Genomic DNA, 14,689 nt, shown 5'->3' with positions numbered 1-14,689 from the left:
AAAGAAATATCTAATCAAAACATACAGTGACCAGGGGCTGTCAAGCTTGAAGGACAAAAGCAAGGCACCATACACACGAATAGCGTACTATATTAATGTCTTCTGAAGTTATATGATAGCTTTGACTGAGAAAATTATTTTGCATCTTGTGACCAACTACAACGTGCCAAATTTGAAGCACATTATAAATAAATAAATGGATCAATAACAAATATTTAATATAAATCAAATGAAGCAATGAAACTAATTCATATAAGGGGGAAAAAAAACCAATAATACATGTAAATAATAAGAACGCCATCGGATAAAATAGGTGCCATCGCACCTTCGGTGCTTGGCCCCTAAATATGTGAACAAAATTCACAACAACACATTATTCTTAATATCTCTTTAATCACACTGGTCAATATTAATTAAATTCTATCAATCAAAGTAAATCAATATCTCAGGGAGGAAAAAAAACCCTCACAACTCAGGACAAAAATAGGCACTGCAAGCAGGGAGACCAAAAAAGCACCCTTAAAAGTCAGGCTACATTTGTGTTCAGACTAAACATTTGTCATCTGTTCCATTTTATTTCAAAGAATGCTTTGTTCTCCTCTCGGTGCTTATTTTACTGCTCACAGGAGCACTTGCATAGCATTTTCCTCAAACTTCTTGACCTCCCTGTATCACATGTCACTTCAAAAACAACACAGCGCTCTGAGAAAGTATACATATACAATTCATTTCCAATCATTGGACTTTCAATATACAATGGGGTCCAAAAAGTCAGAGACCACTAGTGAAAATGCATTTTTCTTTTCCATTACACATTATATTATCAGAAAAAAAATCTGAATTGAAAAAAAATCAACAAGAATATGAGAAAATGTTTGTTTTAATGACACCAGCAATTTTGCAAGCAACATGATTTGAGTATGATTCAAAAATCATCTTGCGCTTCAGAATACCTGACTCTCTGATGACACAAATTTACTTGATTAGTGACCTAGAAACAGTGTTTTTCATTTTCCCCATCACTGTTTTTTTTTGTTTGTTTGTTTGTTTTAAAGTTGTTTAAAATTATCAATCTTTAAAAATTTGAATTTGAATGAAAACAAATAAAAAAATACCAGATTTCCAATGTAGTCTCAGACTTTTGCCCCTAATTGAAAATTCCCAACAAGTGTTAAAAAACATTTTAGCAGAGCAAATTTCTTTGAATCGATGTAAGCTCTTCAAATGACACAAAATTCAAGTAAAGAAGTTGAGGAGAAAACATAAGGCCATTCTAATCTGTTATCTGGATACTGATATTGCATATTGTGATCTTGAAGGACCCATGATTCAGATGAATGTTGCTAAGCATATATCTGTCTGATTGCACAGCTCACTTGATTTGGAATTGATGGTTCAGGAGTGACTTTGGAGTAGCGTGACATCTGATTGGTCTATTTCAAGTCCTATTAAAGTTCTTCATTCTTACTAGAAGGTGGTGATTGACCTGCTGCTCCAGATGCTTCCACTTCCTCAGAGGCACTGTTTTTCGCCTGGAAATTGAGAGAAGCGGAGTTTATGCAGTAGCGTTTCTTTGTTGGTCGAGGTCCATCATCAAAAAGGTGGCCCAGGTGAGCACCACACTACAAAGAGAAAAAGAAAAAGAAAACAAATATCAAGAAGTTGTTTTCATAGCTATGCATAAAAAAAATATAAATCTGGTTTTGTACCTGACTGCAGGTTGTCTCCACTCTGTGCATCCCGTACGAAAAGTCATCAGTTACTGTTACAGAGTCCTTATTGATCAAATCAAAAAAGGACGGCCATCCTGTAAAAGCAGAACAACATTGAGGGTTAAGTGAATCTTTGTGTGATCCACAAGCCTATAAACCTTCAATTTCGGCATGTGTTTCCATCTCGTGCTGTGCAAGTTTAAAGGTTTTGTCCTCTTCCTGGCCTGTCCTGATGTTGAAGCTCATTCTGAGTGAATCCTCACATTTTCTTGCCACTCTATCCTTGTCTTTCACTTCTTTTGCTCCAGTGCAGTGCAAACTAATCAGTAACCTTAATGCAATGCATTGTATATGCTTAGAATGCAAAGCACATTGGGTTGGGATTATTTGGAAAAGAACAATGGAAAATGTAGGAAAACCTTTGTCCTTTGCTTTGGAAATAAACTGTTGTTAAATAGCAAGAGTATTTTCTGATGCAGAATTCACCCCCATGATTCTTGGGTGTTTGGTTTCTGGCAAAACCAGATATACGGGATCGGCCATCTATAGCCCATTAAACGGGAGATCAGGAAGTGAAACAAACCTCACTGAAAATGGTCAGCGTTATCGGTAGAGTCTCACAATCCCGTTTCTTTCATCTGGAAAATTTCTACCCAGTAACAGGGGTGCAAGTGGAAAGAATGGCTGCTCTGGCTCATGGGTGGTCCTGCTCATGGCTCTCTGGGTAGGTGGAACGTCTGGAGGAGAGGAACCTTGGGAACGTACTACTACACAGCCTCTGCTGGCATATTTGTTTAGGTTTTTGACAAAAAACCCTACCTATTTTAAAGTACTAAATCCTGATTACTGGTAGAGGGAAAGACGTTAAATTAGACACTGCAAAGCAGAATGAATGAGAAGTACAAGACTACTGGCACTGCAGGGTACGCCACATCCAATTATTATTCAAAACATTACAGATGAAGTTCTGCAACAACAGAACTGCAATGTTAAGTCTAAATAGTACGTTTTTAAATCTAGAAAACAAGAGAATATTAGAGATTTCTAAATATATTATTTATGGAAAAACACTACAGTTTGGGCTCGGTAAGATTTTTTTTCCAGCACATTACACTGATGAACTTTCTATTTAATCACAGAATCCTGAAAAACAATATATCATGTTTCCATAAAAACAATGAGCAGCACAACAGTTTTCAACATTTATAAGAAGAAATGTTTCTTAAGCATCAAATCAGCATATTAGAATAATTTCTAAAGGATCACGTGACACTGAAGACAATGGCTGCTGAAAGTTAAGCTTTTCTCACCAGAAGAATTAATTACATTTTAAATATATTAAAATAGAAAACGGTTATTTTAAAATTGTAAGAATATTTCACAATATTATTGTTTTTTTTTGTTTGTTTGTTTGTTTTTTACTGTTTTGATTATTTCAATGCAAAGTCAAAAAAGTCTCAAGAACTAATTATCTGTATTGAATGGAACATCATGAGTGTTAAAATATAATTAAAAACCTAACTATGCCATTTCACTTTCTGTCCACAAATTTAAGAACTATTTCAAAAAGTTAAGGTTTTCTAAGTACCCGCAATTACTTTGTTCTAAATAATAATGGGGAACTAATAGAAAGAGTTGTTTAAGGGCCAGTGTGGGAGATTTGGCAACCAAGGTTCCTTCATGCCCTTTATTCTAGCTTTCGACTCTAATTATTGGCAAGCACATCTTGGTAACTCTATCTGATTTTACATTTCATAATCAGGCAGCAGGAGTCGGTTCACTGCTGTGATACTACGTGTGGTGAGAAACAGAAGTCAGTCAGTCATCCGCCCGCTCATTCTACACTTTCCCTCCTCAACCCCTCAAACACCCCTCAATCGCCATCTATACTGACCCCTCTCTCCTCCCTCTTAGGGAGGAGATGCTTGGCTGCAACTACAAAGCCACAAAATTCCACTCAGACACAGGAAGCACTAGGGGGAATATAGGAATCCTATGACTCAGACCGGGAGAATCCCGGCGGATCGTTGCGGAGCTGATCTAATGGAGCTTTATCGCCAGGGCGAGCGGCCCAGTGAATGGAGCAGTGTAGCGTCACTCTAACAAAACAGGAAATTGAGTCTATATGAGCCCAGGCTGCAGCGTTGCCTGCATGCAATGCAGCCCGTTTGGCTCAATGTCGAAGACAGTAAAGATTCAACTCCAGCGAAAATCTGATTTTTCAACACGGGGCCCAGATGTTTCTCATTTCGCCCTGTTTTCTGTAGAGGATTCTTGCATACACATTTTACTTTGTTCGGAGAGTGAATAAAAATAGCATGTGCAACCCTGCAGAAGTATGTGATTTGGAGCTCAGATTTGTAAGGGATCAACAATCCGTTGCTGCGATATATTACATTGTATACACTCAGCGTCAACTCAACATTCTCTTGGTCTGAGCTGATGAGAGTCTTTTTAAGCTTAATACAGAAAACATTTAATACATATCTTAAACTCGTAACAGATAATTTACCATTGCAACTACAAAAACCATGTTAAAAACAAGATGGGAAGCACTTCAAAGAAACTACCAATTCATAACAACCATAATCCGCATTTAATGCTTATTTGCACATCTGCATTAAAATCAAAGTGATTATAAGATACTTATTAATAACACATTCTTGCATTTAAAAACTGACAGATGAAGTGCAAGGTGCATTTTTTAAAAAGTTGAACTATCAATGCAACTTTCATTGTGAAAGACACTGAAAAACTGAAGAGCAACACAAAAACAACTTTGCCTTGTCTAGCCAAACTTTTTGCTGGCCAACATAACGTTAACATCTCAAATCTATCTTCACTTGACTTTTCTAAGCAAATACTGTTTTAAGGGATTTTATTGGGATTATTTGTCATTTTTTGTAAGCCATTAACAAAATTAATAATAAAAAAAAAACTCAAATTGTTCTCTATTTGTGAAGGAAGCATGTTTGATATGCACAAATTAAGAATCCCAAAAGATTATGGATGACTGTGGCGGAATGTTTATAGCCAATCATTAAACTCAAAGAGAAGAGATAGCACTTATTAAAATATTTTAGGTATTTTGTAGGATCTTGATGCCAGGGTGTTGTTCGCTGTAAGTGCTGTAACGCATATATAAAGGAGCATGTGAAGTTTCATGCCCTACACTTGCAGCCTATTGGGCAGCTGACTGGATTCACATTCATCCTTGCAATCAACCATAAAGGAGGTTGAAAAGGTCAAACTCTCCCTTATTGAGCCAGACAAGAGAAGAATGAGGAGCAATAAGCTTTATCTATTTTTTTCTCTCTCGTTCAGAAACAATTAGGCTTAGTCTTTTACCATTATGTACACAATTACCAAAAGATGTACTGGAGATGTTCTGAGAATAAAAAATAAATCAAGCATTTTTACAAAAATAAACTCATTTGTCTTATCTATTCTGATTTTTGTTATACGTGAGTGCAGAACCATACCTGATCCAGAGTCAAACTTCTTAGCAGACCTGCAAGGACAGTAAGTCATCAATAACAAAATATTGACTACCAAATAAAGATGATTTCTAAATCAAAAACAAAGATTAAATACAATGGGCATGTTAAAGATGGGTCATTACGATGGACACTCACGTGAAAAGAGGGGCACCGCAAACAACACAGTGGTAGGTTCCTTCCTCTTTGTTATCTGTGTATTTTCCTGTGAAAGCACTAGGGATGACAAAACAAAGTCTGTCAATTAATGCTAATCTATATTGCAGCTTTTTTCAAAGTGCATTTCAGTTTCCCATGCTCTTGTGTTTATGTAAAAAAAAAAAAAAAAATACAACATCAATGGAAGCAACTGACTAATCATTTCTAATCTACATAAATTGAACAGGATTTGTGGGTGAACAGGGTAACAGGCCTCAAAATGCACCCTTCAGGTTTCTTTCTTTGCTCTCTTCTCACAGGCTAAGGGGCATTTTTCACATTCCTACTGCCAATGGGCCGATAAATACTTTCTCCACGTGTGTTTTACCACTGAGCAACGGAGGGAAAGAGGGGAAGTGTCAGTGTTTTCCCTTCTACGCTATATCCTCCTTCTACTCAACATCTATCTCATGGCATTGGGTCATTCATCAGCCAAGTATAAAGAAATCTATACAGGGAATATTCAGACGCTAAAACAAGATGCTTGAAAAATTGAGAAATCCACATCCAGTGTTTGTTATTGCAACTGTTTGGATACACCCACTCGTTCTTTACTATATTTCACCTTTTAGAATATAAAGTTGTTGGAATATATTTGAATTATTTGGAAAATTTAACCTTGTGGCTGCTTTTGCTTCACAATCCAGAACAAATGACCCCTTTCAAAAACAATTAATTAATTCAAAATTATTTTATAAGTCATTATAAATTAAATGCAAGTAATAATAATTATGTGAAATTTTGTGTTATTATTATTATTGTTAATTTTACATTTATAATACATTATAAACCATTTATTAATTTGGTTTTGAAACTTTTTTTTTAATTTCTTAAATTAATTGTTTATTAAATTGTAGTTTTGCATAGAAAGTGACATACATACATATAATTTATACACATATTTTAAAAATTAATGAAATAACTAAATATGAATCATTTATATTTATCTGCAAATTAGGAATACTTAAGCATTCGTTTTTTGGTTTTTAATTCAAGCGTGTCCAAACCTTTGACTGAAAGTGTCACCCACCTCTCTGTGCCCTTTTGCTGAGTAACATGGTACTGCATGGGGGTCAATCGCTTCCTCAGCTCCTCCTCGGGGAACGTCTTGGGCCATGTCTTCTTACTTCGGCACGTTCCTACAGGAGAGACAAGTGAGATAAGGCAAATGTAAGTGTTTGTAATCACAAAGTAAAGTAGTGCAGAATTATTAAAAACAAACAATTGTCACTCTAATCTAGGTTTCTATGTGGCTCCTTCCAAGCAGGAGTCAGCACTTTTGTCTGGTTACTTTGGTTGCAAATGATTTGGTTTGGCTGATAACAAAGGATGTCTACTTTAATTCCTGACTCGACTCTTGCCTGGAAAAAATCACAGTGTCAGTGACACACACAGAATCCAAACGCTCCGTCAGTGATGTGCTACAGCCAAAGTATTACGCCGAGGCAAATTTGATTTTCCCTGCATAACATACACAGTGAGTTATGACATTCTAGATGAGCGCTCATGTTGGCTGTTTGTACAGAAGGCAGCGATCTTGACTGCTACACTTGGCCCCTAGTTTTACAACAATGCTGACCTCTAGAGGTCAACCTGAGGAGTAATTGTCACCAGAAGGACTTTCAAACTAATTGATTAAATAGCGACAACTTCTACTGATAACAAACTTCAAAACATCTGCCTGGGAAGAAGAAGAAAAACAAGAAATATCAAAAGTGAGCCCGAAATATCCACCCTGGCAACCATAAGGTCCTCAGAAGAAGACAAGCACTGTAGCCATGTTTTTAAAGGGGGCCAGATGTCCATCTGTACGCCATTTAGTCACCGGGACACGCAGCAGTTTTAAATTACATACTATTCTACTGCAATTTCCCATTACAGAGTACTTTCTCCCTCCTTTCCACCTTTTCTCCTGCTAATAACGATTTTTTCACTCGTGTTCCTGTGGGGTCTGTCCTGCTCCCGTATTGTTCGCCCAGTTTTACGGCTTGCGTTCTGGTGAGAGCGGGTCTCCCTTCACTTAGACTATGTGGAGAATTCCTCTCGACAAGATTGAAACCATGTGAATGGAGGAAATAATGGGGTCTTTAAAGGTCCCTCTGGTGAATGGGCTCCATTGATGGGCCCTGCTCTGTCCAGCGAGTACAAAGTTACTTCTGACAAACATGGGGAAGAGGGGAGGAGAGCGTAAAGAGGAGGGGGTCGCCTCCCTGCAGGACTCTCCCGTATTCCTTTCGACTCTGTGAGAGGGGTCTTCTGGATCCTATTAGTGAGACAGAGAGAGAATTCCTATTTTTTTGTGTATGGAGGGCTCTGAACACTATTTATACTGTGAGAGAGAGGGAGGGAGAAAGGGGAAAAAAAAGTGTTTTATTTCTTGGTTTGTCTAGAAAAGCCTCTAAGGAGGCATTTAAAGAAATTCAGGAATTCGGTCTGTGTCACCCCCTGCAAATGATTTAGTTTTGGTGCACCGAGAGGTCACGCTACAAATCAGCACGTTGTTCCAACATCCCTCCGCTATAACCTCAAGTGAAAGTTATTTCCTAATTGGAAGCAAGATTTGTTTTTAGCATGGGCCTTTTACTTCACACCAAAAATATCACGTCTTCCCCCAGACATTTTTCACGCTTCTTCTAACCTATTCTCAACTCAACGCTTTCAAAAAATTTTGAGAGTGCTTGCAAGGCAGTGCTGTAGTAATATTACTCAAACATTTTGCTTAGGTTTTGTACTTTCACACTATTAATGTTCCCGTCATGCAGTAGCACTGAAATATGTCTCTATACAGATAATCAAATAAAAATTGATTTTAGGGTTACTACACTGAGTATTTCTTTCTACAGTGGGAAACTATAAACTGGTTATGTAAGAATCAGATAAATTGAGAATTATTATATCAATCTTAAAAAAAAGTATATATGTATATATACAGCCTTAAGCATACAAAAAAAGTTGTGTGTGTGTGTGCGCGCGTGCATGTATATATACATGCCAAACGCAAACGATTAATCACATCCAAAATAAAAGTTTTTGTTTACATAATATATGCGTGTACTGTGTATATATAAATACACAAACAAGCATTTATATATTTCAGAAAAATATGTTTATATAATAAATACATTTATCTATCAAATAAATTAATGTATATAAAATATATACATATAAATGCATGTAAATATTTTCAAAATATATACTTATGTCTGTATGTGAGTGCATTTATATATACATAAATATTCACATTACACACACATATATTATGTAAACAAAAACCTTTTATTTTGGATGCGATTAATCGCGATATATATATATACACACACACTACATTTATAAATATTTTTTAAATGATTTTTAACATTAATGGAATCTTTAGCACTTAAAATTCAGTAAAGACATCATCATATTTGTATAGCGACTTGCAACTGTTCTTTCTTACACCTATTCAGTCATATAGCTGTTAATTATTATTCAGTGAAATCAGCATTTCATTCACACACTTCGCTTAAAATCTGAACATTAGTTGTTTTTTACTTTGCAAGCACTATTATTTCCTTGAAGAAATCCAAATCTTGTTGGGTTTTATTATTTTGACACAGAAACACCCAGTTATTGATATTAATCTACTGATGTGTCTTAATAAACCTATGAAAGGTTTTAGCATGCACCAATGATTACTGTACAAAAATGCAATTAGATACAACTAACTGAATGAAAATTTCCCTCAGAACACACCCTGTTTCAAATGTGAGTGTCATCTAAATTCCTAAAATGGAAAATGCAAATACAAATGCAATCATTAGTAGATCATGTTAAAGCTTGACTGATCATGCAAGCTTAAAAGAAGGTAAAACAGTGAGTTAGCCGTTATTCCATGAGCAACTGAAGAGCTAAACAGAGGAAAAAAAGAGCAAAGCAAAAGGTGACATTTCCGGGCAAGGGGTCATCAAATGCAGAAAAACCAACTCAAGCATCAGGGGGAACCTGATATCTGGCAGCCTACTATTTAGGAAATTATCTAAAATTTTATCAAAAGTATTATCTATTCACCTGTTGAGCTGCCCATGCATTTATGTGAAGACAGTCAAAGTGAAGAATACAGGATAAAGCTCAATGTCAGGCTGCCTTTAGATGAATCCAGAAGTTGGTTTCTCCACAAGTGACCTTATCATCAACCAAATACACACACACCCCTTGCCGAACGCTCACACACGCGTGTGCGCACATATGAAAGCATTGAGAAAGCAAAGCACACTGCACACACACACACAGCATCCAGGTGACCTGAGGGGAGCCCGCAGGCCTTGAGTTTTACAGGTTGGCCTTGGCTGACCAGATGCAGTAGATTGAACCCGGACATGGCTGCGGCCGATGCTGCTGGGAGAACAGAAACAGCGGCGAGACAGGAGCCGCCTGCTAAAACACCCTCCTACCACTCAGGCTAAAAAATAATAAAGACAAACATAGGCGAGGAGGGGGAGGAAGGAGAAAAAAAACACAGCATAGGTCAACACAGATGTCAGTCACAGAGATGGACACTTAGAGCAGCCTATCACGGGACGGCTGACACTTCTCATGCAGGGAAAGACTGATTAACGTCACTGTGTAAAAAGAGAGAAGTGAACGGGAATGATAAATATGTAAAAACATATTACCCACAATTCAAATGAGAACCTTGCACCCTTAAGACATGTTTACTTGCGTAAATGACAGATAAATGTTCATCACAAGGTATAATATTAAAAAAAAAGTCATATTAAACAGTGGCATATTGAGGTTTAATTTTAATAAAGGCTTTTTAATATATTATACCACAAAGGGGTTCATAAATAAAATAAAATGTTTAGCCAACAACCTTAAAGCAGCCAATTTATTTATTATTTTTTTGATTGCTGATAGTCTAATACATATGAAAGCCTATTTTTGCCATGAGATTTCTTTTTTTTTTCTTTTTTCTTTTTAAAGGTAACTGCATCTTTTTTTATCTCACAATTTGGACTTTTCTTCTCAGAATTAGTTAATTAGTTACAAGTTAACATCTCGCCATTCAAAAAAATTTTTTTTGTCATAATTAAGAAAATATCATGCAATTCTCAGTTTATATCTCACAATTCTGAATGTTTCCCTTGGAATTGTGAAAAAAAAATCTGAATTATAAAATATGAACTCAGAATTGTGACAAAAAGTCAAAATTGTGAGATTGTTGCAATTACCTTTTTTATTTTCCATTTCAGGCTTCCATTAATACATTTTAAGCAGTGAAGAGAAATTAACGGGGTAAAAATGATTATTTGTCATTTTTGAGAAGTGATTAAAAGGTCAGAGAACTTCATTAGTGGATCCAACATATATTTTATGTCAAGTTTAATGAGCTGGGTTATTAGTTTTAGAATTCAGAGCCTTGAGAAGACACAGAACAAAGTGCAGAAGCATTTTGCATAGGAAACAGATTAAAAAAAAAAAACCTGCCATACACCAAGCTTATCAGCGGTTTCTATGGCTGTAGCACGTCAGTTGTGTGTCTGTGGGCCATATAGAGAAAACTAAACCTAATAATTCAATTTATACTAATACACATTAACAACCTTGCTTATATCAGCTGTACTATAAAGAACACTTGCAAACCAATGCACAACACAACAATCTAGTTTGCTTCTCATTTAATTAAACTTCTCATTTAAATATCGCACATTATATATCCTAGCCACATTGGTTACAGTACCTAGCGCAGTGGGTGGAATCAGTGCTAGGAGCGGCCTTGCGGACTTATGGGAACGACTGCATTGGAGCAGGGCCATGGATACGCGCGGGGCCATGGATCGGAGAAGACGGGCAGCCATCCTGGCCTACGGCAAACTCGAGCGCACGCTGAAGAATGCAGGAAGGTTTTTAAGACCTTTTCCAAGCCTTCTTGTAACTCTAAAGATAAAGACCTATGAAAAAGGTAGCTTTAAAACTGTTAGAGGCCAAAGAGTGTGGGAAATTACAGCTGAACTATGGGATCAATAACAGGCAAAGCCACAGAGCGCTGCTGAGCGGGATGGTGAAGCTGTAGTTTATAAGGAATGAGGTCCATCTAGTGGTCGTGCAGGTGTGTGAGGAAAAGGGAGAGATCTTTTCATCTACTGCAACAAGGAGACAGGAGAAGAGTACAAATGACAAATTATCATCAGAAAGAGCTTGATATGAACATTTTTTCATTTAGCACTTATTCTTAGAGTGGATAAATAATATTTTGATATAATACTATTTATATATGCATTATATGAAGCATCTGCCACCAAACAAGCTTGGCTCTCATGTCTCATTTTGAGCCAATTTTTAGTTTTTTTTTCTTTTAATCAGCTAATTTTTTAGTATGAAGTCAGTTCTCCTCAAATTCACGGAGTAACCACAGCTGTAGGTCATCACATTAACTATGAACATATTCCACTTTTGACCAGAAATTGTCTAAATACATTTTGTCTTAATCTTCAACAATATATTTCAACAAATATTTTTACCATTTAAATGGATTGATATTTTGGCATAATTTTATTTATATATATATATATATATATATATATATATAGAAAATAAAATAAACTAAAGAAAGAAAGAAAAAACCCACAACATATTTAATTTATAATTTTTTTTTTTAATAAAAGTGTATATATATATATATATATATATATATATATATATATATATATGTGTGTGTGTGTGTGTGTGTGTGTGTGTGTGTAAAATATATGAAATCATTCTGATATATTAAAAATATTTTATATTACAATATTCCATTTATAATGATATATAATATTATTATGCAGCAATTTAGTAAAAATTATGCCACTGACCAAAATTAATAAGGCAACCATGATTGCTTTGTATCTAAACTCAGAATTGTTACAGAAAATGAAAGCAACAGCATTCAGACACTTGTTGGCACTCAAGTGACTCTTCACCCAGGACTGGTCTGTCTGGCACGAGATGTTTTAACACATGAACAGATACAGACACAAGCAAGGCCACATTTTAAAAATACCCAGCAATCACTTGCAGAGAGGACTATAAATAGTGCTCGATTACAGCTCTGCAGAATCACACCACAGGTCTGTGTTTGTCTACAGCTTGACGTTTACATCGTTTGCATTCCAGAAAGTTCCCTTTAAATGATTTGATCCGGTTTCCTCCAATCTCACTGCATGTGTATTTCATTAATTTATTTTACTCTGTTCAGCTGCACTGATGAATCACATGCAAGGAAAGCCAAATCTTCATTTAATTAGTTTCTGTAAAGCCGAACTGGAACTTGATGAGAGAGGCTCGTTAAACAAATGCTATTTTGACAACTGCTTCTTATCACTATCAAAAAACCGCCCTTATCTATTGAACTACAAAAAGAACAAGCTCTCCACAGCAGGCAAAATAAGTGCATTTGAAGCCTCTACTCACCAAAAATATCAAGTGCTCGGAGTATCAATGCAGTTTATAAATAAAGCATGCTTGATACTTGGGGTACAGTGACAGTCATAACTATATAAGGTCATAAAGTGACAGATGAGAACTGAAATGTTTTAAAGCAGATCAGATCTGTGTAAATGATTGTCTGGTTTTGATGGTTGCAGGGCCGTTGTGAACAACAATCATTAAGTGAATGCTGGCAAATGAAAGCACATCAGAAGTGTATGAATATCTCAAGCATGTGAAACTTTGGCACATGATCTGTGCGTTTTGTTTGGCAACACCCAAACTTTTGTTCCCGATACAGTGAAAGATATTTAACATATTGAATAGGACATTTACACCAGAATTTTATGACTCACAAACATTATATAATTTCATCTATATTATTACATTAAATGTCCATCGGATGACTGAACATCCTGAATTTCCTGCGTTTAGAAGTTTAATAGATAGGTGTCAGTACTTCAGAAGGCAATTAAATAAACATAAAATATTAATGACTTTTAATGGTCTGCACTTACAAAGCACCACCATGGTATAGCCTACTTGAAAGTATGGAGTCTCATGGTAATACAGTGTGGTAGCACAGTAATTTTTGTAAGGGTGTGGTTTGCATAAACAAAATGTTACGTAATAAAACCTCGCTGCTGTGACATCACGTGTGGGAGGATACATAATATATACATAGTACACAAAGTGTAACTGATATGCTTCTTATAGAAGACTAGGAAAATTCGCTGTGGCTATTTACGTAATATTCTGTCATATTAAATTAAAATATAAGCATAAAAACGCATAAACAGATGGAACAACCGCGTACATATGTCATACATTTCAACTGCGTCAGTTTTAAACTGACAGTAAAGTATAACGGTGTTGTGTTATACATTCAACGCGTAGTCATAGAGACCCTGTTGCCTACATTAAAGTCACTTAAAAAGTGCCTAATAAACAATACAAACATATAATAAGTAGTTACACGTACCAGACAGCAGAAATAGCGTTAAAACCGAGAAGAACAGCAGACTAGAGAGTGAAGGGGGGCCGCTGTGAGAGCACAGCATTTGTCAAACAGCGACACGACTGTGTACTTCTTAGGTAATGACAAGTGCATTCTGGGAAATTCCTCTCGCTGGGCAGACGAGCTCCAAATATGAGCAATGCGTAATTTGCGCGCACAGTTATTCAGCGCGAAGCAGTCTGTGCGCTTTGGTAAACTAATTACGTCATTAGATTGTGCCAAAAATATGGGTTATGGTTAAACTGATTATTTGCATAATGTGTAATGTTGTTATCGGGTCTAAACGGACGTACGAGAACCCTCACTAGATGTGGCTTTGCATGCTATCATCACATCCTACTGCTTTCAATTGCTGCTAGTACCTTCTGGTCTGGGATCAGCCAAGTTGAGCCAACTAGTGAAATGCGAAAAGCTGTGGCTTTATTAAAAGATAATACTACTAAAATTATCCTACTAATAAGATTAAAACAATTTAATCATAGAATGGGAAGTGTATTAATCATCCTAATGTTCATTTTTATGGTCACAGTCCATATTTTAAATGCTTTCTGTTAATGATTCAAAATAAATTTACATTATAATAATTTACCATTGAATGTTAAGGAATACATTAAATGTCCAACTCTGCATTAGTAGGCTATGGTTATTTTGGTAACACTTTACAATAAGGTTCATTAGTTAAACATTAGTTAATGTATTAACTAACATGAACTAACCATGAGCAATGCATTTGTTACTATATTTACTAATCATCGCTAACGTTAGTTAATAAAAATACAGATGTTCATTGTTAGTTCACAGTGCATTACCTAATGTTT

The 14,689-nt window shown here is 35.9% G+C and overlaps 1 protein-coding gene across 7 annotated transcripts; it reads right to left on the bottom strand.

The window, feature by feature from the left end:
* Positions 1–373: 373 nt before the first annotated feature.
* msrb3 (methionine sulfoxide reductase B3) lies at positions 374–13,992 on the bottom strand. Of its 7 annotated transcripts, none has more exons than XM_058773623.1 (8): positions 13,836–13,986; positions 11,392–11,529; positions 11,127–11,272; positions 6,438–6,546; positions 5,348–5,425; positions 5,195–5,223; positions 1,710–1,807; positions 374–1,622 (listed from the first exon to the last, which is right to left on the bottom strand). In XM_058773623.1, the coding sequence occupies exons 3-8, from the start codon at positions 11,242–11,244 to the stop codon at positions 1,449–1,451; spliced, it is 606 nt and encodes a 201-aa protein (XP_058629606.1). In that variant the 5' UTR covers positions 11,245–11,272; positions 11,392–11,529; positions 13,836–13,986; the 3' UTR covers positions 374–1,448. The 7 variants fall into 7 exon arrangements, with proteins under 7 accessions (XP_058629606.1, XP_058629610.1, XP_058629604.1 ...); XM_058773627.1 differs by adding an exon at positions 9,689–9,845 and having other exon boundaries at positions 11,127–11,529; positions 13,836–13,985; XM_058773621.1 differs by having other exon boundaries at positions 11,127–11,529.
* Positions 13,993–14,689: the final 697 nt, after the last annotated feature.

The sequence above is a fragment of the Onychostoma macrolepis genome, chromosome 04, assembly GCF_012432095.1.
Source record: "Onychostoma macrolepis isolate SWU-2019 chromosome 04, ASM1243209v1, whole genome shotgun sequence".
Taxonomy (NCBI): Eukaryota; Metazoa; Chordata; class Actinopteri; order Cypriniformes; family Cyprinidae; genus Onychostoma; species Onychostoma macrolepis.
This window is presented reverse-complemented; position numbering and strand designations above follow the sequence as displayed.

Bases quoted from the DNA above. Each gene is read 5' to 3' on its own strand.
- msrb3 (XM_058773621.1), bottom strand. From the start codon at position 11,244: ATGGCTGCCCGTCTTCTCCGATCCATGGCCCCGCGCGTATCCATGGCC. The intron at 5,224-5,347 runs GTGAGTGTCCAT...CTGTCCTTGCAG, and splicing joins TGCGGTGCCCCTCTTTTCAC to GTCTGCTAAGAAGTTTGACT. The intron at 1,623-1,709 runs GTACAAAACCAG...TTCTCTTTGTAG, and splicing joins TGGAGACAACCTGCAGTCAG to TGTGGTGCTCACCTGGGCCA.